This window comes from Nomascus leucogenys, chromosome 8 (assembly GCF_006542625.1).
Source record: "Nomascus leucogenys isolate Asia chromosome 8, Asia_NLE_v1, whole genome shotgun sequence".
NCBI lineage: Eukaryota > Metazoa > Chordata > Mammalia > Primates > Hylobatidae > Nomascus > Nomascus leucogenys.
In genome coordinates this window covers 27,553,662-27,579,118 of record NC_044388.1, presented here as the reverse complement: position 1 = coordinate 27,579,118, position 25,457 = coordinate 27,553,662, and the positions used below count along the sequence as shown (strand labels likewise).

The 25,457-nt window shown below is 57.2% G+C and overlaps 1 protein-coding gene across 6 annotated transcripts; it reads right to left on the bottom strand.

The window, feature by feature from the left end:
- Positions 1–451: 451 nt before the first annotated feature.
- On the bottom strand, positions 452–24,452 carry SORBS3 (sorbin and SH3 domain containing 3). Of its 6 annotated transcripts, none has more exons than XM_030816956.1 (21): positions 23,922–24,452; positions 21,279–21,435; positions 20,907–21,024; positions 18,984–19,177; positions 17,717–17,780; positions 14,563–14,601; positions 14,008–14,074; positions 11,869–11,959; positions 11,577–11,663; positions 11,425–11,478; positions 10,589–10,675; positions 10,056–10,117; positions 9,445–9,584; positions 9,205–9,257; positions 9,050–9,096; positions 8,743–8,857; positions 6,675–6,800; positions 4,726–5,037; positions 4,127–4,230; positions 3,502–3,608; positions 452–1,280 (listed from the first exon to the last, which is right to left on the bottom strand). In XM_030816956.1, exons 2-21 carry the CDS (start codon positions 21,378–21,380, stop codon positions 1,219–1,221), a joined length of 2,031 nt encoding a protein of 676 aa, XP_030672816.1. In that variant the 5' UTR covers positions 21,381–21,435; positions 23,922–24,452; the 3' UTR covers positions 452–1,218. The 6 variants fall into 6 exon arrangements, with proteins under 6 accessions (XP_030672816.1, XP_030672817.1, XP_030672818.1 ...); XM_030816957.1 differs by having other exon boundaries at positions 20,907–20,979; XM_030816958.1 differs by lacking the exon at positions 23,922–24,452 and having other exon boundaries at positions 19,039–19,177.
- Positions 24,453–25,457: the final 1,005 nt, after the last annotated feature.

Sequence of the window (25,457 nt, the reverse complement as noted above, 5' to 3'; positions counted from 1 at the left end):
TTGCTCAAAAGCCTGAGCCCAAAGAGGAGAATAAACATACACACACAAGGGCTTTGGTGTGGAAACAGAGCACACAGAAGGAAAACAGCAGAATAGTTAGAAATGTCATCTAGCCCAGCAACCCCACGGTGGCAGCTCCACAATCAAAACAGTCTGCAAACAAGGCCACATTCAGTCCCCCATCTCTGGTGTCTCCCTGCTACCAGGGCCTGGCACTGTTCATTCTCCCAGCACTTCTTGCCACACAGCTGCCCAATTGTGGGGGCTGCCCCAGCCTGCCTGACACCCAAGGGCAGAGATCTTTGGAGGTAATAATGGTGTTTTTCCATCCTCCTCTTATGCACACACCTGTCCCACCTGTCTCCCAGCACAGCCCTCCACAGAAGGAATTCCCATCTCCTAGACAGGAGGAGGCATCCCCTACCCCAAGGAAAAGGCCGCAGAGACAAGGTCCCTTGTGTCCAGGTTTATTTTACATTCTCTTCCAGAGGGGACGTGGGGCTGGGGGAGAGCCAGCAGGCAGGTGGGCAGCACACAGCAGTCTCCCTGGGGAATATCTGAGCCAGGCTAGTGATGCCCGGCCCCACAGTACAGGGTGATATGCCAGGGCCAGGCCCAGGACTCGGCAGCCCCTGGGAAGAGGTGGCCTTGGGTCCAGAGCTCTTGCCAGGCCTAGATTGCTAAGAAGGTGCTGCGTCTGTCCCCCGCCTTGCTCCGCTCCCCCACACCCAGCTGGAGGCCAGAAGGCAAAGAGGGCAGCCGGCAAGCTTGGGTGGTGGGAGGAACCCCAGCAGGCGGGGGCAGCCTTTGGTCTCTACAAGGCTAGGAAGCTGGTTCTGGTTAGAGGAACCCCGTGGGGGCAAAGCGGAGAGCTGGTCCCTGTTAGAGGAAACGCTGGAGCAGGATGGGGGTGGGGGACTTGGGGTCTGGTCTCAATAAGGCCTGGAAATGGTCTCCACTTCAAAGCAGACCTCTGTATTTGGGGAGTGGGGTGGGGAGGAAATGAAAGGGCTGTGGGAGGAATGCCTGTGAGTCGTGGGTGGGAATCAGTCCAGGGGGCTTCGAGGGGGTTCCGAGGGAAAGGCTGCCGGGGTCGTCTGCAGATGCTGGGAGCTCAGGTCCTGGGGAAGGAGAATGTGGGCGGGGGTCCTCTCCCTCCCACGAGTGCCACCGCTCCTCACCCCATCCTGGCTGGCTTCAAGTTGCCATGGAGACCACTCACACCGGGGCAACGTAATTTCCAGGGAACGTTCCGAATTTCTGGGTCCTCCGGGAGACACCTGAAAGAGGAAAGGCAGGAAGAGCGTTCCCCACTCCCTTCTTTAACAGGGATGCAGGGGTGAGGGCCTGCCCCCTGCCGGCAGTGCCCAGAACTGTAGGGGAGTTCTGTAGGGGAGCCCAGGGAGGGAATTGGATTTGCTCTCCTCCTTCCTGCCCCCTAGCGGCAGAAGCTTAGATGGGCAAAGCTACACTTCCCACACTCAACCACCAAAGAATCTGAGCAAGCAACAAATGTGCATCACACTGTACACAGCACGGAGTCACTCCCCCCTTCCTCCGCAAAGTGGGGACGCAGGAGGAGGAATCACAGAACTGAAATCGGGAGAAACGTCCCTGGTCTAATAGGGCACCCTCACTTAGAGATGGGTGGGAAGGCCTAAGGGAAGGCTGAATGCATTGCCCGAGAGCACCCCAACGCTTAGGAGTAAGCTTGGGACTCCGATCCAGGCCTGTCAGCCCCACAGAAACTCGTGTCTTGAAGAGGAGGAGGGGGAACCCCAGCGGGCAAAGCATCTGGGCGGCCTGGCACCCGATGCTTCCCCAAAGCCAGCACTTCTGTTGGCTGCTTTCCCTCGTGCCCTGAAGAGAATGACGCCCTAGAGGAAACTGGCACCAGCCCAGGGTTACTGATGGAGTCACTGGGGACCCAGACCAGGGTTGCCGACATTCAGAGCCCTGCCCCTTTCCCCTGCACACCCCTGCCTCTGGAGCAGCCCTTGGGGAGAGCTCCTGGTGGAAAGGACCAGGTTCACACCTGTGTATCCCCACACCCCCCAGCTGGTTCCTCCAGCCTGGGAGGAAGAGGAAATGGAGAAATATAGAAATACAGAAATGTCACAAATAGTATTATATTCCTATATATAGAAAAATAGGAATATAAACTGAAATGAACATCACTCCTGACCTTGGGTGAATGGATGATCCTGGGCCTCCCCTTCCAGGCTGGCACCCTGACTTCCTTGGGGGCAGCCCGTGCTCATCCCACCCCCATCCTCGTCCTCTGCCCCGAGTACCTCCCTTTCCTCTTGGCCTCCCCAAATCCTTCCTCTGCCCTTCTAGGCCCAGCTCCCTCATTTCCTCCAGGAAGCCTTCCCTGACCTGCACTAACTAAAATGGTCACCACTCGCCACATGTGGCTGTTGGGCACTTGAGATGTGCCTGTGCAACTGAGGAACTGGATTTTTAATTTATTTCATTTGAGCTACATTTCAACAGCTGAATGCAGCTGGTGGCTGCCATACTGGAGAGGGCACAGGTCTCGCCCATTCCTCTTAAAGCACTTGTGGCTCCTAACACAAAAGTGGTACTTTTTCTTCTTGTCTGCATAGGTTTGCAAAACTTTATTAGTAGTTGTAAAAAAATTCCAAAGCAAAAGTGTATCCAGTACATTTGAATGCATCTCCAAGCACTGCCTCCCTCCCTCCCCCACCAGAAGGTAGGGGCCATTCACAGGCTAGTGCTTAATGGTCCTGGGTGGGTCAGGAGATTGGCTGGCAGCTGTACTGGGATCAGATCAGGAAGGGTGGGCTGCCAGGTCAAGGGGCTGCCCAAACAGCCCCCCAACTCCTCAGGCTTCAAAGCCTGCTTGGGGTGGGGCAGGGGCTTCTGGCCACTCTCTTCTCTCTGAAGACGGCCCATCCTTTGAAGATGAGACCTGCACAGGGCCCGCCCACTCTGGGGAAAGAGGCCATGTGAAGCCTGGTAGGTTAGTCACCTTGATTCAGGCTGAGGCCAGCCTGAGGCTTCCTGCATTTGTCCTTGGTCAGAGCTGCCCTTGGGCCAGCCCTGAGGGGCTGGGACCTTTCTCCATCCCCTCCTCCTCCCAGGCTGGAGGAGTCAGCTAGGTCAAGTGTGAGCCCGGTCCTTTCCACCAGGAGCTCTCCCCGAGGGCTGCTCCAGAGGCAGGGGAGTGCAGGAGGAAAAGGCAGAGCTCTGGAGGTCGGGAACCCTGGCCTGGGTCCCCAGTGACTCCATCAGTGACCCTGGACTGGTTCCAGTTTCCTCCTGGGCATTGGCCTCTTCAGGGAATGAAGGAAGGCAGCCAACAGAAGTGCTGGCTTTGGGGAAGCATCGGGTGCCAGGCCCCTCCAGTAGCCCCGTCGGAAGCTGGGTGGGGGGTGGTCGACCATGAATCTTTGCTGAAGCAGCACTGGCAGGCAGCAGCACCCCACCCACATCCCCTGGGGCCCTGGGATGCCCCCTCCCGGCCTGCCCACATACCCACGAACCAGCCATCGTCACACTGCTGCATGACGTCCACCCTGTCCCCCTCGCGCAGCTCCAGCTCGTCTTCGTTCTGGGGCCTGTACTGGTACATCGCCCGGTACCTGCGAGAAGCGTCGTCATGGCAACCAGAGAATGGGCCCAGAGGCTCTAACCCAAGTGTTGCCACTTCCTGTGAATGCCCCAGGGTCCCTTCATGCTCTCACTAGCCCCTGATCCAGCTCCTCAGAGCAACTCTGCCTGTGCTCAGTGCGGTCTTTCCCAGGCCTGCCTCCTACCCTCTGGGCCCTAAGCACTGAACCCTCGCCTCCTCTGAGCACCTGGTGCCTTCCTGTCCATTCTACCAGTTCCACACTTCAATTATACATGCACCGACCTCAGGGCTAGAAACCCAATGAAGAGACCAAGGCCACAAGGCCACGTAGCAGCCAGGAGGGATTGGGAACATCACAGACCAGTGCCTCCTCCCTGCCCCCAATCACCATAAGCTCTTCGAGGACAACAGCTACCTGGTAAAAGTTTCCCAAATCCACAGGTGGGGACTTGGGGGAGGGTAGAATATGGGGCATTGCCTGCCAGTGACCCCCCCATGTCTGATCAAGCACCCTCAGATGGTACTCACGGGGTCCAGTGTATCTGAGAGGTGTTAGGAGAGGAGGTCCCCAGGTCCAAGGGATGGCTGGGACCTCGAGGGTGGGATAGAGCTGGACCAGCGGTGCCAAGATTCTGGAGATTGACAGGAAGAAAGGGATGTCAGAGGGAGGAAGATGATGGGTACATGTAAGCCTGAGGGAGGAGGCCCAAAATGGGCATTCCCAGTCCACCTGCCAGGGCGCCTTACACACAGCTTCATCTTAGTCTCCAAACCCCCAGGGCACAGGGACACCTGCTGTGACTGTTTCATTTCACAGGGGCCAGAAAACTGAGGCCCAAGTAAGGTGAGTGCCTGGGTTTCTGGATGCCAGCATGGATGAACCAAGAACACCCAGGGTCAGGAGCCTGGGCCGGCTTTGGGATTCCATGTAGAGCTCCCGGGGCTAGAGCTCGGTAGGTTGAGGTCCCCCAGGCCAGGGTGGGGCTGCCATACTAGCTTCTGCCCTGTCACCCCACTCCTCTGTCCCAGGGCTGTCTGGGAAGGATTCCCAAGTGTGGACAAGTCACGGGGGTGGGGGATGGGGGTGGGGAGGAGGTCGGCTCTCTGGTGGAGGCAGGCTACCTCACCTGGGTCTGGGGTCTAGACTCCTGGGTGGGGAAGGAGAAGCCAGTGCGATGGAGGGAGGTCTGCCCCCCCCAGTCGGTGGGGTCAGCTGGGCTGCGCGGGGCTGAGGGGGAGCTGGGGTGATGGGCTGAATGGGTGGCAGCAGTCAGGCGGGGAGACATGGGGAGCTGGGGGCTGTCGTCACAGAGCCGGAGCCGGGGTTCACGAGACACCTGCACGTAGCTGGCAGGGAATATGCCTTGGCGCCCCGTGCCCGTGATACGCCCCTCGTACCAGTTCTCGTTCACCTTGCGGATCAGGCAGATGTGCTCTCCCTGAGGGGGGAAAAGTCAGTGTCTGTGGGGCCTTCCTGGTGCCGTGGACCCACGGCTGCCTCATCTGGGCTGTCTCATTCAACCCTAACGCCTTGGACACACGAGGGATTGGAATCGCAGGGGGCCAGCAGGTTACCCGAGTCACACAGTAAGAGCATGAGCCAGGAGCCAAGCCCAGGCTTCCCGGGTGAGGCTGAGGCTGATACTGGGTCCTGCCTCTTGGGAAGCTCAACAGGGGTGCATCCCCCCTCAGTGTTCATAGCAGGGTCCCTCCCCAGAGTTCCGATCACAGGTGAGCCCGTGGCTAATAATGCAGATCCAAACCCAGCTCCACCAGGCCAAGCTGTGTGGCCTCAGGCAGGCTGCTCTGTCTCCCTGAGCCTTGTTTTCTCCTATGTTAAGAGAATAACCATACTGTCACTATGAGGTGTGAACGAGATCAACAGTCCACTCCTTAGACACGCTGGACAGGCGCTACCACTACTGCCCTGCCTGGGTCCTGTTCCTGCCTCGCACTGGGGGACCCTGTCATGAGTGTGTCAAAAACACACTCCCCAGGACAGGCAGGGAGTCCTCAAGGCCACAGGCTGGCTGACATTAGGTAGAACCACCCCCTGGGAGGGTGGCCTCCAGCCCTTGCCTTCCCCTGCCCTCTCCTGCCCCCATCTCTCTCCAACCAGCCACCTTCTTCCCCCTCTGTCCCTGGCAGAGAGGCATTCACTATGGTCTGTCTTTGGCTGATTTTGGGAGCATGATCACTGCTCCCAAAATCAACCAGAGGCAGACCACTTCCCTGCTTTCTAGAACAGCATTTTTCAAACTTGTTTCACCACAATCTACAGTTAAAAATGTTTTAATAACAGCCCAGAATACATATATATGTGCGTACACAGAACTGCCTGCAGTATGATAAAGCACTTTCTGTCCGCAACGCATGCTAACATTTCTGTCTATACCTTTAAAAATGCTGAGTATGATCCCCTGCAACCTGCAGTTGAAAAAATATATATATAACTCTAGAAGTTTATGATGATCTTTTAAAAATGGACCAAAATTACTTGGGAGGCTGGGGCAGGGACAGGGGGATCTCTTGAGCCCAGGAGTTCAAGGCCAGCCCGGGCAACATAGTGAGATGCTGTCTCAAAAAAAAGCAAAAAAAAAAAAAAAAGACTACACTAAAGGAAGCATAATGAAAGAGACTGGGGAAAACTTTGAAATCCTGGGTGAAGCTAGGTACATCGGACTCTTTTTTAAAGAAGTGTTTTTAGGCCGGGCGCGGTGGCTCACGCCTGTAATCCCAACACTTTAGGAGGCCGAGGCGGGTGGATTATGAGGTCAAGAAATTGAGACCATCCTGGCCAACACCATGAAACCCCGTCTCTACTAAAAATACAAAAATTAGCTGGGTGTGGTGGCGCACGCCTGTAGTCCCAGCTACTCGGGAAGCTGAGGCGGGAGAATTGCTTGAACCCGGGAGGCAGAGGTTGCAGTGAGCCGAGATGGCACCACTGCACTACAGCCTGGCGATAGAGTGAGACTCTGTCTCAAAAAAAAAAAAAAAAAAGTGTTTTTAGTGCACATATTTACCTACATCTTTGCCTGCCCCCACCCACCCCTCCATCTCCTGCCTGGCCCACCTTGCGGAAGGACAGCTCCACCTCCAGGTCACCCTTGAAGGTGTACTGGGCCACAGCCTCTCCATACTCCAGCACCTGGTAGGTGGGGGGCTTGATAGGCTTAGGGATCTCATCTGCAGGCAGCACCTGGGTGAAGAAAGGTCATGAGAAAGATTTGGTCTGCGCATCAACATAGCACAGACTGGGAGTTCCTGTGAGACCGCAAAGAGAAGGTGGGCCTGCCCTTAGGCAGAGAAAAGATATAAACCCCAGACACAAGGCCTGGGCACAGCCAGGCATGAGCACAGCCAAGGGGAGCTGGAGGATAGGGAGGAGTCTGGGAAGGCTCCCTGGAAGAAGAATTTTCCATAGGGGTATGTGGAGCGGGCATTACTGAAATGAAAAACTCCAAGAGAAAAGATGGAAGCCAGTCTGATTGGAGAGTTTAAGTTGGACCACAAAAGAAAATGAGGCATTCCAAGCAGCAAGGGGAACTTGGGGAACTGTTCCAAAACTGAGGATTCACCCTTTTCTCACTGCCGAGAACTGGGTGTCCCTGGGTTCCAGTGTCTTGGTTCCTCCTCCCCATCTACCCCAGCTGGAGCCCAGAATCCTCATGTTCTCTTTGCTTCACTCTGCCCATAAAAATCAAGCAGCCAATAAACTATTTCACACAAAGATAGAAACGACTGGCGGAGTGAAATACTGTATATACTTTGTGAAATTTCAGGACCAAGTGGATCATCGTGCAAGCAAGGGAGGCCTAATGATACCTATCAAATCAAGAGCCTGAATTAAACAACAACCCAACCCATGGGTCAAGGAGGAAGTCACAAAGGAGATGAGAAAACAGAGTTGATGAAAAATCAAAATGTGTGAGATGCAGCTAAAGCAGCATTCCAGGGAAAAAGAAGTTTCAAATGAATAGTCTAAACTTTCACCCTAAGAAACTTAGAAAAATAACAAATTAAACCTAAAGCAAACAGCAACAAGGAAATAATAAAGCAGAAATCAATGAAATCAAAAACAAAAACGAGAGAAAAATATCAATAAAATCCAAAGATCAAGTAAATTAATAAAGCTCTAGCCAGAATAAGAGAAGACACAAATTGCCAACATCAGGAATGAAAGAGAACATATCAGCCGGGCGCGATGGCTCACGCCTGTAATCCCAGCACTTTGGGAGGCTGAGGCAGGTGGATCACCTGAGGTCAGGAGTTCGAGACCAGCCTGGCTAACATGTAGTGAAACCTCGTCTCTACTAAAAAATTACAAAAATTATCTGGGCGTGGTGGCGCACGCCTGTAGTCCCAGCTACTTAGGAAGCTGAGGCAGGAGAATCGCTTGAATCCGGGAGGTGGAGGTTGCAGTGCTCCAGCCTGGGTGACAGAGCAAGACTCTGTCTCTCAAAAAAATAAAGAGAGAGAAGACATCACTACATATTTTACTGACATCAAAAGGATAGTAAGAGACTATAATGAACACCTTTATGCCAGTAATTTGGATAACTTGACATATCTTAACAGTCACAAACAGCAAAGATAACCTATTGCCCTTTATCTGTCAAGCCCAGAACCTGTCTCTGGAATCAAAAGACCTGGATTCAGATTCTGGATCTTTTACTTAATAACTTTTCACTGAACCTTGGCATCCCCATGTGTAAAACAGAGATAATCTATCACTCTCTGGGCAGTGAGAGGAACCAGGGCGGTAATACACCTGAAAGAGGTTATGTGTGTATATGTGATTTATAAACTGTTGCACTTCCCACTCTCGCTAGTTGCCATTAGGATGATTCCCAAAGACAGCTTTAGAAAGATGGATCTGAATGGTGAAAGTCTGGGACACGAATGGTTGAGGAGCTGGCTGCTGGATCCTCCCCTGGGCTGGGCTCCACCCTCTTTAGCAAACATTTCCTGGGGTCATGCACAGCATTGGGCCAGGCCCTGTGGGGGCCAAGGACAATTCTGAGACACGCCCCAGCCCCTCACAGTTTTTTGCCTTAGGAAACCCAAGGTTTGCACTAAGTCTCTCCCAATCCCTGCGCCCTCCCAGCCTAGCCCCACCTGCTCTTGTCTCTCCTGCTCACCTCCACATAATTAGCAGGGAAGATGCCCAGGCGGCCGTGGTGCTCTCCCTCCAGCCAGTTCTTGTCCACCTCCTTGTGGATGTAAACAATGTCACCCTTCTGCAGAGTCAGCTCCCTGCAGGCGAGGAAGAGGACCGCAGGGTAAGCTGAAGCCTTCCCAAGCCTCCTTCCCTTCAGACCCTGCCCAATACACCCCAGTCCTCTCACCCCTTGGGGATGCCCACTGCAGCCCAGTCCCCCTCCCCATCCCCCTCTGGGATGGCAGAGATTGCCTTGGATGGAAGGGGAGGGGGAGGAGGGTGCTTACTTGGGGGACTGTGCCTGGAAGTCAAACTTGAGCCTGGCGGCCTTCCTCTAGGCAGGAGAAAGGACAGAGTGGGCTATCTCAGTTGGGTGGGTGGCAGATCCAGGATGGCAGCCTTGGGACCACTCCAGGTCCCCGACACCTGGTCCCTTCCTTACCTTCTTCTCTTCCCTCCTGGCTGGGCTGCGCCCTCCGTTAGAGGCACTAGGGTCTGTGGAGAAGCACAACCTCAGCTTGGGGAGGCCATACCTGGGGGATGGGGTTGGGATGAGGTTGCACCCCCACCTAGGGCAGGCACTGGCAGAAGCAAGGGGCTCTGTGACCTGCCACCCCTGGGGCACCAGCATGCCTGGTGGGTGGGCATCTCCGTGAGAAAGAGAGCAGGGCTGGGTCCTTACCTCGGGTTGAGGAAGGGTAGACAAAGTCCCTCCGACCTAGGAAGGGGCTTCCTCCATCAGCCATTCTGTGGGGGCTCAGGGACCGGGCGGAACCCAGGTAAGGTGCATGCGGGGAGCTGGAGCTCCAGGCTGAGGCCGGGCTGCACAGGGCACAGAGACTGAGCCTCCAGCCTAGGGCTCCGCGCCCCACCCTGGTCACCCCTAGACCGCTCTGACCCCCATCGCCCCCATCCCTGCCACCTCCTCCCAGGGCGTCTCCCGGGTCCTGGGCTCTCCACAGGATGTCCTACTTCCCAAGTCGCTGCGCCGGGAAGGGTGAGGCCCGGCAGGGCCCAGCGGGAGTGCCTGGGCCGTGGCGGGGCCGCCCTAACCGCGCTGCGCCCCCGGCGGCCGCGACCCCCGTCCTCTGCTCGGAGTTAGCTGCCCTCGGTGGCGCGGGAACGGCGCCCCGCAGAGTGGCGCTGCGGTCCCTCCCGGACACTGGGCTCTGCGGTTCCCTCCTTCCCCGGCTGGGCCCCGCGATCGCCCCCGTCCGCCCCGCCCGGCCGCGCCACGTTCCCTCCCGCCCGGCCTGGGACAGCCCCCTTCCTCCTCCCGCGTCTCCCACTCACCCGGCCGGGGGCCGCTGCTCCGGGGCCCCTCGCTCCGGGGCCCGTCGGGGCGCCAGCGAGCTCTGCGCGGGGAAACGGCGCAATCAGGGCCCGCGACCCCGGGACCCAGCGGCAGCGGAGGCCGCCGCCTCCGGAAAAGTTCGCGGCTCGGGAGGGGAGGAGAGCGGGCGGGACGCGGGGTCCTAGAGGCGCCCGCGCGGCCGATCCCGGGAGCGGGGCGGGAACTAGGGGAAGGGGCGGGGGTCCCCGAGGCTGCGGCCCGGGGGCGGGACGGGGCGGGCGCCCGGGCGTCGGGCTGACGTGTAGTCCGCTTAGGAAGGCTCCTCGGGGTCACTTGCGAAAGTCGACGCCCTGTATTTTATTTATGGAGGAGCGAGCCCGCCAGCGCCCGGGAGGGCCTGAGGCCGGTGCGCGCCGCTGGAGGCCGGACCACGGCTGCCTGTCCTCCGCCCAGCCCAGCCGCCGAGGCTCCCAGCTCGCCCCGACCCTGCGGTCGCCGGCGTGCCCCGCGGGTGAACCCTGGGAGCTGGTACCTTGGGGGACGGCAGTCGGGTCTCAATTGCCCGCAGGTCCTTGTCCAGCTCGGCGCTCAGCTTGGCCAGCTCTCTCTCCAGCAGCACCTGGGGGGCGGGGAGAGGCTGGGCAGTGAGGGGCAGCGCACGGTGGGGGTGGGAGGCAGCGGTCAAAGATCAACTGTGAAAAGCAAGGCCAGCGCACCGGGCCGGCTTAAGGGCAGGCCTCAGCGCACGGGCCGGGCTCCTGCCAGGAGGTGTGGCCCAGGGTGCCAAGAGGGCATCCCCGCCACGGCCTCTCAACTGCCCTGCACGCCCCGGGAGTGCCTACACGCTTCCTGATCCCGCGATTCCGCAGTCCTACCAGTTTCTGCCAAGTTATGTCTCTGTTCCAGCACCAATGGGGCTCCCCATTTCCTCTCCCATCTTCTCCCGCCCTCCAAGGCCTGGCTTCACTGTGTCCATCCAGGTCCCCCCGCCACCCCAGGGACCGGAGCCCCCACCCCCACGCTGCTTCCTGCCAGCCTCTGCTATGGGTCTCCGCCGGATCAGGCCCTCGGAGCTTCTCAAGGGTCCAGCTCCACCTCCAAGAATATTTCCTGATAAGCCCAGTGCACACTGTGACCACTCCCTTCTCTGCTCCTGCTTTGGCCAACACATATTTATTTAACACATGTTTACTGAGCGCCTCCTGTATGCCAGGCACTGTCCTGAGTGCTGGCATTACAGAAATAAACCATGCGGGACTGGAGAGAGACCTCTTAGTTCGTGGCCTATGCCCATGGTCACTGGGCCCCCCCAAACCCTAATATCCCTGGTTTATCAGGCTGCTGTCCCCAGCACCCTGCAGCACTCACCTCAATGGGCTGGGAGGGCTTCTCACCAGGGTCGTCCACCAGTGGTTTCTTGGGCTGAAGGATAGGAAGGGTGTGTCAGAGCGGTTGAACTCACTTTCCAAAATACATCAGCTGAGGGTGCATGCACACCCTGAGAGCCAGCCAGCACTCACCCTCTGCCCAGTCTCTAGTTCCTGCAGAAACTGGTTCCAGGACTCTTCCGTCCAGACATTGTCTACTTTTTCTCGGCGTCTGAGCACCTGCGTGGAGGTGGGTGGGTGTCAGCTTGTGAAGAGGGCTACTGGGACACTGGCCAGGCTCAAAATACAGGCTTGCAGGCCCCTGCCCTTCCCCTGGGCCCACGGTGTCCTCCAAGGGATTCAAGCTGAAAGGACATCGTGGCACAGGGTCTTGGCCATACAGCAGACAGCTGGGGCTGACCAGGGAATATGCTGGGTGGGCTACCTGATTTGGTGGCTGCAGCACAGTGGAGAATGCTCCAGGTCTGTAGCTGAAGGTGCTTCTAGGTAACCCTTCAGAGTGGTCCCAGCTTCTTCTGAAGAAAGGGAAGGACATCTCTTCAGCTTCCTTTTAGGGAGACTGAGGCAGAAGCCAGCACACAGCCCTCTCGCCCTGCCCTTGTCCCTGCTGTGGGGTCTACTCCGCCTCTGACTGCCCTGCCCTTACTCTGGAAGCAAGGTTAAACTGTGGAAGTGTGTGAACTCCAAGCTTAAATTCGAGCTCCACTGTTTAGTGGATGTGTGACCTTTGAACAAGTTACTGATCCCTCAGAGCCCCAGGCTCAGAACCTGTAATATAGAAATGATTTGGTGAGAGAACACATGTGAGGTGCCCGGGAGAAGGCCTCACACATATATTTGCTCCAGGTGTGGCCCAACCCTCTCCTGCGGGCCTTTTTGCTAAAGTGTCCTATATGTGTGTTTGGTCTGGCCCCATGACTGTGGCTATGTGCGTCTGTGCAGCTTTGAAGAAGCTGGTCTTTCTGGGTGCTGTGGCTGAGTGATCATACACCCATGGGCGAGGAAAGCCAGAGGCAGCCCTGCCCTGCAGCTCTGGCCAAGTTATTTCTGCTCCCTGGGCCTAGTTCCATGAGGGTGCTGGATTCAGTGACTCCATCTGTGGGACCACCCCAACCACTGCAGTACAGCATGGTCACATCTGCCTTAGCTCCCCTCCAGGGCCCCTTCCTGGCTGGCTTACATGGAATGTTCCAGCCTCTCTTTGAAAGTTTCCACCGAGAGGAACCGCTGCATTGGGCTTATCAAATAATACAATGTCTGACCAAGGGTTGGGATTTGTTGGCTGTAATAATGACTCCATTCTGATTTTGGTAATAATAAAAGTGACTGTGAGAATGGAATATGTCATTCCTAACCTAAAGGAGTTTTTTTTTTTTTTTTGAGACAGAGTCTTGCTCTGTTGCCCAGGCTGGAGTGCAGCGGCGCGATCTCAGCTCACTGCAAGCTCCGCCTCCTGGGTTCACGCCATTCTCCTGCCTCAGCCTCCCGAGCAGCTGGGACTACAGGCACCCGCCACCACGTCCGGCTAATTTTTTGTATTGTTTTTAGTAGAGACGGGGTTTCACCATATTAGCCAGGATGGTCTCGATCTCCTGACCTCGTGATCTGCCCGCCTCGGCCTCCCAAAGTGCTGGGATTACAGGCGTGAGCCACCACGCCCGGCCTTGTAATCATAATTAAGCCTGTATATTACTAATGTTTGTGCAGGCTTGCTATGTGCAAAACATGATGCATGATACACACATGATCACACTGAACCCTCTGGGCATCACCACTTAAAAGATGGGGACACAGAGGCTCAGACTGGGTGAGGTACCCACGGTCACATGGCCAGAGGCAGTGCACAGGCTTAAACCGAGAACTCAGCGTCCAAATCTTGAGCCCTTTGCCTCTGAACCTTATCGGTGATGCCCAGAGCTACGGGCCAGTTTCAGCCATGCTAATGAGACAAGTCCTTCCCTGCAAGGGAATAAGAAACTCAAGGATTTAACTCTGAGAGCAAAGATCCTGATTCCCACGGTGGTGCTGACCCCGCCAGGGCCCCAGCAGCCGGGCGGGGCCTGTGGTTTGCACAGAGGAAAGGAATGTCATCCTTATCCCTCCAAGGGGCTCCTCTCTCCGTGCTATCAGGCGGGAACTTGGGTTCTTCCATATCCCTTGTTTTCTCTCAGGTTTCAAAGTAGACAGTGCCAGGTCCAAGTTCCCCTCAACAGTTCTGTCCACGGCTGTCTGGCCGCCCCACTCCCGGTCTCACAAGACCGGTGGGATCTTTGGGGCAGAGTTCCTGCTGCTGACCACAAACGCATCACAGGCGTTACTGGCCAGGAGCGGGTGCCAGGTCCACTCCTGCCCACCCTTCCCCTTTGACCCTGTAGGGAAGAGAGTCTATGGGGGTGGTGGAGACCCAGAGATGGGACAGAGCCCAGAGGGACAGGGAAGTCAGACCCCACTCCTGGCTGGGCTCCGAGGCTGTGCCGGCTGTGGTCACGAGGGGGCGCCCGTCCCATGGTGTCTCGCGGGCCGCGCCCCTCCGCAGCCCTCGGCCCCGCCCCACTGTGCTCACCCGCTGGAAGATGCTGCCGGGCCGGGCCTGTGGGCAGGTCTTTGCTGGGCTCCTAGATGCCTGGGATCTGCAGAAGAGGTACACGAGGAAACCATTGAAGGTGGGAGGAGACAGGCCGTGACTGGGGCTAAGGGTGCCTGGGTGATTTAGAGTTTCAGCACCACCCCTTGCTCCTGGGTGGATGGTGGGGACAGGGTGGTTGGTGCTCAGGGACACTGAACGTGGGCATTGCCCCCAGAGCTTTACGACGTTTACTAAATCTTCAAAACAACTCCGAGTAGGTGATGATCTCATCTTATAGATGAGGAAAGGGAGGCCCAGAGAAATCCCGGCCAGGGAGTGGCAGAGCGCGCATTCCCCGTGCAAGCTGAGGCTGTTAATTACCACCTACCAGAGGATTTGAAGTGCTCTGGAAATGAGCTATAAAAACCTCTCAGGTTGAACTGAGCCAACTGGAGAGCCCCAAAGCCAGGCGGGGCTGCAGGTGCCAGCCCCAGGGAGGGACGGACGCAGGTGCAGGGCTATGGCAGGCAGGTGGGCCCGCATCCCCCTCACCTCTGGGTGGCTCCTCGAAGGTCCAGTCCAGCTGCAGGTCTGCAGGAGCAGAAGGGACCAGGTCATGGGATGGGGCAGAAAGCAAGGGCAGGGTGCCCCGGGAGGCAACCTCAGCCGCTCCTAACATCCCTAGAGCAGGGGGCCGAGGGCTGAGTCAGGGCCTGAAGAATGTCCCAAGGGAGGGAAGGAATTAGGAGGGCAGCTCTCTGGAGGGCTTGAAATGCCTCTGGCAGGCTTGGGGCCTAAACGAGCCAAGCGGGCAGCCGCCTTGCCCAAGCCCTCCTGCTCCTCCCTCCCCGTTCCCACACACACCCTCTCCTGACCTTCGTGGACTTGCCCTCACCACTCAGGCTGGGGAAACTCGACTTGCACCCTCTTCCAAACGCTTTCCTTCCCGATTTGCCCAGACCCACTCCTAGCTCCTCAAGGTGCCTGGGAATTTCTGGGACTTCCTGGGAAGAGCTACTGACCCACTGCTCCCCACGGCGCACGCACACACACACACACACACACACGCATGCGCTACAATGGCACCTGCCTAAACGCCAGCCACATCAGCCCTCACTGGACCCCACACCCTCCTCCAACTCCTGGATTTGTCTGCTTTCCCCCATAGTAAACTGTAACCAGTAACCATAAAGACCTCACCATCTCCAATCCGCCTCCTCCCCGTCTCCCTAAACAGGCTTTTGCTCACCACTGCCCATCCACTCACTCTTATCAAGGATGCTGGTGACCTCCACGTTGCCAAATCTGACTGTCAATTCTAAGTCTTCATCTTAACCCATCAGCTGCATTTGTCACTGCTGGTCACATTCTTTTTTTGGAATTCCCTTTCCACTTGGCCCCAGGGAGATCTCTCCGTTTTCCTCCTACCTCCCTGGCTCTACCTTCTCAGTTGCCTTTTTGATTCCATCTCATCTCTCAAACTTCTAAGCATCCAGGTGCATGGGGGTTCAGTCCTGGGGTCTGTTTGTCTCACTATCTCCCTAGGTGATCTTGTCTAGTCTTACGGATTGTTGTTTTTCAGAGACGGGATCATGCTATGTTGCCCAAGCTGGACTTGAATTCCTGGGCTCCCAGGAATTGAATTGAACTCCTCAGCCTCCCAAATAGCTGAGACTGCAGGTGTGTGCCACCACACCCAGCTAGTCTTAAGTCTTTTAAAACACCATCTATTCCCATGATTCACAATCTTGGCTGCTAGTTAAAAGTTTAAAGTTTCCCCACTAGAATTACTGGGGAAACTTTAAATCAAAATCTCTCTCTCTCTTTTTTTTTTTTTTTTTTGAGACTGAGTCGCCCAGGCTGGAGTGCAGTGGAGTGATCTCAGCTCACTGCAACCTCTGCCTCCCAGGTTCAAGCAATTCTCCTGCCTCAGCCTCCAGAGTAGCTAGGATTACAGGTGCCCACCGTCACGCCCAGCTAATTTTGGTATTTTTGATAGAGACAGGGTTTCGCCATGTTGGCCAGGCTGGTCCCCAAATCTCTTTTGAATGAGTCCCAGGTATTTCCATCTGCAGTTTTAGACCTTGTCCGGTGAACTACAGACTTGGATATTCATCTGCTTACTCAACCTCTTCACTCAGAGGGAACATGTGTCTAAAACTGAACATCTCTTTTCTTTTTCTTTCTTTTTTAGGAGACAGAGTCTTGCTCTTGTTGCCCAGGCTGGAGTGCAGTGGCATGGTCTCAGCTCACTGCAACCTCTGCCTCCCAGGTTCAAGCAATTCTCCTGCCTCAGCTTCCTGAGTAGCTGGGATTACAGGTGCACGCCACCACACCCAGCTAATTTTTTTGTATTTTTTAGTAGAGATGGGGTTTCACCATGTTGCCCAGGCTGGTCTCGAACTCCTGAGCTCAGGCAATCCACCCACCTCGGCCTCCCAAAGTGCTAGGATTACAGGCGTGACCCACTGCACCCGGCCTGTGAATGCTACTCCTACAGTCTTTTCCGTTTTGACAAATGGCAACTCCAATCTTCAACTTGCTGAGGTTTAAAACCATCCTTGACTCTCTCTTCCAAGCCACGTCCAATCCATCAGCAAATTCCAATGACTGCAATGTATTCAGAGTCTCACCCTGTCCCACCAGGGCCACTGCTACCGCCCTGGTCTAACACACGATTATCTCTCCCCTGGATTGAAGCAAAGCTGTAAAGGTGGCCTTTTCTCCCTAGCCCTTACCAGGCAAGGGAACTGGTTCCACCATTCCTTCCCCACCCCGCAGCCAGGCACAATCTTTTCAGCCATTACTTGTCAGAGCATGGCACTCTTCCTCTCAGTGGCTCCTCCTTATTTGCACCGTAAAAGCTGAGGTCCTTATAATGGCCCACAAGGCCCCACATGCCCTGACACCACCACCTCTCTGACTCCATCTCCCACCACATGCTCCTCACTCCAGGCCAGGCTCTCCTTGCCCGTCCAGAACATGCTTCTACCTCTGGGTCTTCGGAGCTCCCTTTGCTGGAATGCTTCCTCCAGCTCTGCCAGGCCGACTCCTTCACTCCCTCCACGGTCTGATCAAATGCCGCTTACAAATGACCTTCCTGGCCCCTCCTGGGTGAAGTAGCAGCCTCCCTGCATGGGGCACTCTTCTAGTCTGGCTTTTTTTTTCCCTAGCCCTTTCCACCATCTGCCATGTCAAAGGTGTCTCTGTTTATTGTGTGACTTCCTTTGATCTTTGGCACCTAGGATAGTGCTCAGCACGTGGTACATGCTCAATAGATGGTCAAGGACTCACTGAATGGATGGGTGACCTCGGAGCCAGCTCATAGGCAGCCCCAGGGTTGGCTGCATTTTGAGTTGTGGAAGAAAGCAATGCCTCCAGTAAGGGAATGACCGCTAACAGTGGCATTCCAGCCTGGCAGGGAAATCAGAGAGGGACTTCAGGAAAGGAATGGCTTCTTAGTCCCCTCAGAGGACACTGGGGGACAGTGGCTGGTCAGTGTCCTTCTTGGGAATGCTCTAGAGACCGCTGCTGGCCCCGAGTACAGGGAGGGGATAGCCTGTTTTCAGGACTACTCATTAGAGCCGGGGAGGAGGTGGAGAAGAACGCCTTGAGCAGCTAAGTCCCCTTTTCTTTCCCTGTCTCTCCAAGCCCCAGGGGCCAGAATCCACTTTGGCAGGGAGAGGGCCCTGGAAGGGTATCTTACCTGGCATTTTCCGGTGAATCTGCTGGAACATTCTCCGGTACCAGTCTCTGGGTCTGTCAACACTCTGGGATCAGCAAATGCAAAGTCAGTCCTCCCTGCTTATTCACCTTCCCAATATCAAGCCACAAAAATTTTTCCCTAGTGAGTCCTTTCTCTGGCCATCCCTGAACCCCCCATAGGTGGGCTGGGGAATGCTTCTCTTGTGATCTCTTTAATAACAATAGCTTCATGTAACACGTCCTATATAAATAAGATATATGGCAAGATCTCCATCGAAGTGTATGCAATAATGTTATGAGATTTGGGGCAATTTACATTTTTTCTCTTTGCTTTTCTTTATGTCTAGTGTTTCTACAAAGAACATTTTTCTTTTTGGGGGAGACAGGGTCTCACTGTGTCACACAGGCTGGAGTGCAGTGGCATGATCATAGCTCACTGCAGCCTCCAATTCCTGGGCTCAAGCAATCGTCCTGCCTCAGCCTTCTGAGTAGCTGGAACTACAGGCGAGCACCACCTTGCCTAGCTAATTTTATTTTATTTTTTTTACAGGGTCTCACTATGTTGCCCAGGCTGGTCTGGAACTCTTGGTTTCAAGTGATCCTCCTGCCTTGATCTCCCAAAGTGCTGGGATTACAGGCATGAATCACTGCACCTGGGCCAAAAATGACAGCAACAATGTAGGAGTGAGATGCATGTTTCACATCACCTGCTTCATCCAAGCCTCAAAACAGCCCTGGGAGGCAGGAAGGGTATGTTACCAGCTCCAATTTCCAGAAGAGAAAATGGAGCTGGCTCAAGACACGAAGGTGGATGGAAAAGGGCAAGGTATCCCCAGTCCTAACTGGACCCCCGGATCCTTCCACGCTTGCCACAGTGAGAGACCTTCTCACACAAGACTCACTCACTCATTCGGCCATTCATTCAGCAACCATTTCGTGAGCGTGGTGACAGGCCCTGGGGGTATGAAACTGAGAGAGAGTCCCCTGCAGGCTCAGCCCTTACAGCAGCGGTTCTCTACCTTTGAGACACTGATGGGAGTTCTAGATCTGTACCCCGCACAAACCACTTGAGCAACTCAGGCACACAAGGGTGTCTGCAGCTTTATGAGGTTTACGGCCCCTGAACCCCACCACGGTTGAACCCCTGCTTAATCTGGGATGGTTTGGGCGTGGCCTTTATTATCCCACCCCCACTTTAATGCACAGAAGTGGAGCTCCCTGTAGATCTCTGGGCCCCATCTCTCCGTGGCCCCCAGCCCTGGACTCACAGATCGGGGGGCAATGGGCATGCCGCTCTCATCCACGGGCCCGATTCCCTCGTACTTGACCCAGCGCTTGTCCCGACGCTTGCTGTCCTTGGTCCATGTGGCTGACCAGTTCTGGGTGTGCTGGGAGGCAGGGATCTTTGTGCTTGCAGAGGGCTTGCTCCCGGGGCCTGGCCAGGTCTGATACCACTCAGGGTCTGTCGGGTGCGTGCAGGAGAGCATTAGTGAAAGGCAGGGGTCTCCACCTGAACCTGTGTGTCCCTTAGCTCCTCAGAGCATGGATCTCTGTGGGTTCAAAGTTTCAACATCGCCTTGTTTGTTTGAGTGGATGACTCAGAGCACCACGGGCCTCTGTTTGTTTAAGTGAATTTAAATGGATTTGATCTTGAGAATGCTGTGCCTGGCCCTACCCCCATCCTTCTTTCCTGGGACTATCCTAAGTGCTTTCAGAATAAGGTCTGGAAATCATTACTTGTAGAGAATGCAGGGGACATCCCAGCTGGGGTGTGGCAGTAAAGATGCTGGGCTTGGAGGGGACAGACTTGAATTCAGACCCCAGCTCTACCACCTATTGGCTGCCATGGCCTGGGTTACATCAGTCACCCTCTCAGTGTCTCAGTTTCCACTTCTGTAAAACAAGGGTCATTGTGACAAGGATTCAGTGACATCTAGTGTGTGTGACTGTACCCAGCACAGTGCCTGAGTCGAGAGGCTCTCAATTAAGGTCAGAGACCCATTCCCCAGATATGGTTGTGACTGAGTCCTCAACTTACCCATAACTGTTAGCCTCTAAGTAGCTAGGGCAGCAGAATAAGGGCTTTGAGGCCAGATGGACAAGGGTGTGAATTGCAGCTCAGCCTCTGTGGCTGAACATCTCTGCAAATGGGGCTCCTTATTGGGAAGCTGTCAGTCATCATCACCCCTACTTTGTCAGGATATCGAGGGGTTAAATGAGGTGAGCCTCATAAAGTGTTTTTACAGTGTCCAGCATGCTCTGGGTGTTCCATAATTGTGTGGGTGGTTTTTTGGTTTTGTTTTGTTTTTGTTTTTGTTTTGGGACAGAGTTTTGCTCTTGTTGCCCAGGCTGGAGTACAGTGGCACGATCTCAGCTCACTGCAACCTCCACCTCCCAGGTGCAAGTGATTCTCCCGCCTCAACCTCCCAAGTAGCTGGGATTTCAGGCACCCGCCACCACGTCCAGCTAATTTTTGTATTTTTATTAGAGACGGGGTTTCACCATGTTGGCCAGGCTGGTCTTGAACTCCTGACCTCAGGTGATCCACCCACCTCGGCCTCTCGGTGTGTGTGTGTTTTAAGTGACAGAGTCTTGCTGTGTCATCCAGGCTGATAGAGACAGGGTCTTGCTATGTTGCCCAGGCTGGATAATTGTTAAATGAATAAATTCCCTTACATGGCACCTGTCTTAGGGGAATGCTCGATAAAGGATGTCACTTTAGGAGAGACATATTCAGGGCTGGCCTGCACCCAGGAGTTCCCAGGACCTCTGGACTGGGATCTAGAACTGCCTCTCTAACCTCCTGCTGGGCAGCCTATTGGGCCTGAATGGGACAGTCTCCACTCCTTCCCAAGCCAACAGATACCCACATCACCTCCACCCTTCCATCCCCAGTCCCTGCAGGAGGTCCTCCTGTGCCCAGGGCTCCTGCACGCTTCCTTTCCCTGGCACCAGGCTGGAGGGCAGGGGAAGGGATGCATCAGCCTGCTCTCCCCAAGCGGGTGTCTCTTGCAGAGTCAGCAGGCTCCGCAGGGAGGGGCTCGTAGTGAGCCCAGAGGCCCCTGAGGAACCTCCTCATGGCCTTGAGAACCCCATCTCCAGCTGCTGCCCCTCCCGCTTGACACAGGGCAGTGCCAGATGGCAGGGCCCTGACCCTCCATCTCTGGCATGAGGCTCCTGAGCAGACCTACCCGGGTGCCAGGAAGCATCTCGTCTTGGTGTGTAGCCCCCATTGCACACAGTCCTGGGCGCTGGGTCGTGGAACTGGAAATTAAGGGTGTTGGAGCCACCATTCCGGATCACAGGCACCTGCGGGGAGGGGCCAGGAGCGGCAGCTCAGGGCCCAGCAGGGCGGGAGGGAGGGATGGCTACTAGGCACAGCCCACACCCCTCGGTGACGGTCCCAGTCCCACCTGACGATTTTGTGGGAAACCAGCGAGGCCCCCCAGAGCTCTCTTCAGCCCTCCCTCCATCCCTTTCATCCTCTTGCCCCCACCTGACCTGCTAGAGTCCCAACCAACTCCGGGCCCACGGGACACTCTCCTCCCTACTGACCCACTCACCCGTGTCCCCCGGGAGGAAGACCCTATGTGGGACTGGAGGTGGCCAGGGATGAAGTCGTCCAGGCTGAGCCCAGTGGGGAGGCTGCGGGGTGGGCCCTGCATGCTTGGGTCAGGGTCGGAGGACTCCAGGCAAGCCAGCTGCTCCTCTGCGTGTCCTCTGTGGGGAAGGAGGAAGGAAGGGAAAGCCCTGCTAGGCTGGGCTGCCCATGCCCTCTTGGCTCGACCCTGGGGTAGGGGAGGAGGGGCCGGCTGTGGGAGGGGGTCAGGACCAGCTGGGTACGAGCTCAAGGACCCAGGAAACAGGTCACGCCAGGCACCCGCCTGCAGGCTGCCCGTGCCTGCCGGCTCCCAGGGGCACAATGGGCCACTTGTTAGGCCCAGGGCAAGAGCTCCGGGTGGGAGTGGGGGAGGGGGAGCTTGGGTGAGGAGGAGGGGAGGGGCTGGCCAGGAGCCGATGGGGCGATGGGGCTCTCCGTGCACGGTGCAGCCGGCTTCCCCACTCCCCCGGAAGGAAGGTGCAGGGGAAGTGGGGCAGCTGGCAGAGAGGGGGCCTGGGCACACAGGACTTTGTTTTAGTTCCCTCTGCCTCTTCCCTCTGGCTGCTTCCATCTCTGCAAGAGATGCCCAGGCCGTGTGGGCATCTCTTGCCTGCGGGCACAAGGGATTACTCAGCCACCCGCCCACTGCCCTCCAGGAAGCAGCCAGCAGGGCCTTAAGCCCAGTAGGGCCAAGGGGAGCGTCGGGGGCATTTCCAGGCAGCAAGACCCACTCTTGCACGCTCACAGGGAGCATTGGGCCCTTCTTTGGCCTCCTTCACAGAATGAGGACTCAGAGGGCTCCGGGTGTGTGGAGACAGAATCGGTGGGTGAGGGCAAAGCTGAAGCTGCTCATGCCCATGGAGAGGTGGTGCTGGGTGCCCTGGGGTGTTCTGCATGTGGGCAAGTGTGCACGCACATACACGCGCACCCTGGCTCCACTTTCTCCCGCCCCTCCTGGCTGTTTTGTGAGTGGAGGGTCTTCCCTGGCAGCACCATGCCTGCCCGCAGCCAGCTGCTTCTGCCTCATCCCAAGGCTGGGGAAGGGGAAGGGAGCCCTAGGCACCCAGGGAGTGGAGGAGCAAGAGGGGAGCCCGGGGGGGTGGTGCAAGAGGACAAAAAGGGTCGGACAGTTTGGGGTGTCCAAGGTGGCTTTTTGGCCCAGAACACTGTGCTATGGCATCCATCCCTCTGCGTCTTGGCTGCTGGACTGGACCAGAAACAGCCAAGCTCTGCCACTGCCCAGGACTGGATGGAGTCAGGTTTGCCTGTGCCTGTGGGGTCCTTGGGGGCTCTCAGGGAGGGCTGCAAATGCATCGGGAGGAGCTGTGTATGTGTGTGTGGAATCTGGGTGCAGAGCTGTGAATATGACTTCTGGGGGGGTCACCGGGGGGACCACATGAGCTGCACGGGGGTTGTGGGTACAGAAGGGTGTCAGCTGAACAGTGGTGGGAGGTGCAGTCATATGAGCAGTGGAAGAGTGGGGGGCCGGGAGGGGATGAAGGTAGAATAAGGCTGGGATGACTCAGCCCCTGGACCCAGCTCCTGCCCAGGGCTGGCAAGGGTGCAGCCAAGGCTGGGGGCAGCTCCCTGTCTCTGGTTTGAGTCTGTGGGGACTCCTGACATTTGAGTTGCTGCGACACAGCTCTTCTGTGCCCATGCCTGACTGGGGGGAGTGGAGGGCTGAGGCTGGAGGAGGGACAGATCCCCAGCTGGGTCCAATTAGGACTCCCACCAAAGCAAAACAGGCAGACACACCCCAGTCCCCACACTCCACCTCCCCTTTCGGGGGGAAGTTGAGGCAGGGTGGGGTGGAAGATCAGGAGGCCTGGAGCAGGCCGGCTCCTCGCAGCGCCCCTCCCTGCCCAGCTGACTGCTTCCGGCCAAGGGGCCAAGTTGCCGCTCAGCAGCTGCCGCCTGGGCCATCAGCTGACAGCACCTTCCTTCCCTGACCTCCCCGCCCACCTCGTGCTCAGTGAGATCTGCTCTCTTGGAGGATGGGCAGGGCAGGAGGTCCCCCACGACCTGTAGTCAGAGGTTGCTGACCCTTGGTGCCCCCATCTGCCCCTTTTCAACCCTGCTCCCTGCGACGCCCCCCCAGGAACCTCCAGGGAAGGGTGGTCCGAGTTCTTCTCTTGGCAGCCAGGTCAGGAGACTTAGGGAGGACTTCCAAGGAAGAGGGCAGCATCTGGGGACTGGTCCCCCATGTAAAAGAGAGCGGAGGGGTCCTCCCAGAATTCAGGCCGCCCCTCCAGGCAGGCAGCCAGCCCCGGGAGCGGGAGCGGGGAGAGGTCCCGGGGGCGGGAGAGGGGAGGCGGCTCTGCTGGGGTGGGCACCGGCCTTCCTGCTCTGAACACTGCCCTGGCCTTGGGGGCCCGGCCCTAAGCGCTTTCCCAGGTATTTCTCAGCGACAAGGCCATGTGGACAAGGACAGCTTTTCTTGAATTTCGCTTTTTCTGGTATGAGGGCTGGTGGGTGGTACTTCCCACCTCTTCCCAGAGTTTGGGACCCGGACCCCGGGGAGGGGCTTGGTGCGGTCCCCTGGGGTTGGGCACGGATCCCTCCCGCCGTCCTCGCCTACTCCCCGCCCCTCCTTCCCCGGACCTACCTTCCCTGGCGAGCAGGTGGCTGGGCCCGAGGCCGCCCGGGAGCGCAGGAGCATCCCTGCCCGGCTGCTGCCTGGCGCGGGCGCTCGAGGAGGAAGGGCAAGGAGAAGCGCGGGCCGTCGCGGCCCTCGTGACCGGGTCAGGACGGGCCGGGCAGGGCCGGGCGCCCGAGGAGGAAGAGGGAGGCCGAAGGGGCGCGCGCCGGAGGCCGGACCGTGAGAGTCGCGCGGCGGGGCAGGCGGAGTTTGGGTCTCGGATCTGGACGGCGGGCCGGGGCTGGGCCGGAGAGGAGGGGCGTGCGAGTGCTCTCCGTCCGTCGGGGCGCGCGCGGGGACACTGGTGGCCCCCTGCCGAGGAGGCCGGGCCGGCGGGGAGGCGGCGCCGGGAGGGGCCGCGGAGGGTCCCCGGGGAGCCCTCTCTGGTTTCCCAGCTGCCATCCCGGCCCCTACCGCAGGGCTGGCGTCGGGGAGGGGTCGGGCGGCGCGACGCGGGCCACTCAGAGTTTCCAGCGACATTTCCAGAGTGTGGGAAGCGAGCGGCCTCGCAGCGGAGCCAGGACAGGGGCAGGAGTGGTGAACCGGGCGGAGCCAGGACAAGGGGGCAGGAGTGGTGAACTGGGCAAGCCGGGAGAGGCGGACAGGCCGGGAGCGAGATGAGGGCGCACCGCAGGTAGAGTGGCGGAGCGGACCAGGGGAAGGCCCCGCCGCCCCTCGGCGCTGGGGGAGAGGGTGTGCCTGCGGCGGCGCGCGGCCGGGCGTGTGCAAACAAACACGCGCGCGTGCACTGCAAACGTGGGGACGCTCACACACGTGCAAGCACAGGGAGGAAATCAGCCCAAGGGAGCGGCCCCCCTGGGCGTGCCGCGCCCCTGAAGAGGATAAGGGTGGGGTCCCTTTGGCGGGGATGGGATTAGGAGGGTCTTGGTGTTCCCAGACACTGTGTTTGCTTTGATCTGCCTGCTTTTCCGCTGTTCTCGCTGCTCTGAGCTAGGTCCCCAGAGCCCCTGCCCTCTGGCTCCCCATCCATTCTGGCCATCCCCTCTCCCTGTCTCTGCCCCAAGCCTCTGTATGGCACTTTAGAAAGTGGGAATGCTTAAGGAACATTGAAGGGCCGTGGAAACACTCTGGAATCCTTTCTAGCCCTTGAGTTGGCTCAGGGATCCCCAAGCCCCAAACCAACCAACCAACCAATAGTTACTGATCAACTTTAGATATGAGCTGGGAGTGATCAATGCTAAATTATGAAAACTAATGTCATCTCCTGCATTCCTACTGGGTGTCAGACTGGTGCCAGAGGCCACGAGGAGCTTTGGAGTGTTTTCCAAGCTCAACACTCAACTCAAAGTTTGGAGAGAAAGTGGAGAAAAGACTAAGTGATTTTCACCTACCACCATTACTGCTTTAGTCTTATCTTCTTCCGCATTCTGGTAAAGGAGCTCTCCCCATTGCCTTGAAACATTACATGTGAAAGCTGGAGGAGATATTTGGGTTGAGAAGCTTCAGATAGGCCTGCTGGCCTCTAGGGCCTGCGGGGCTGCC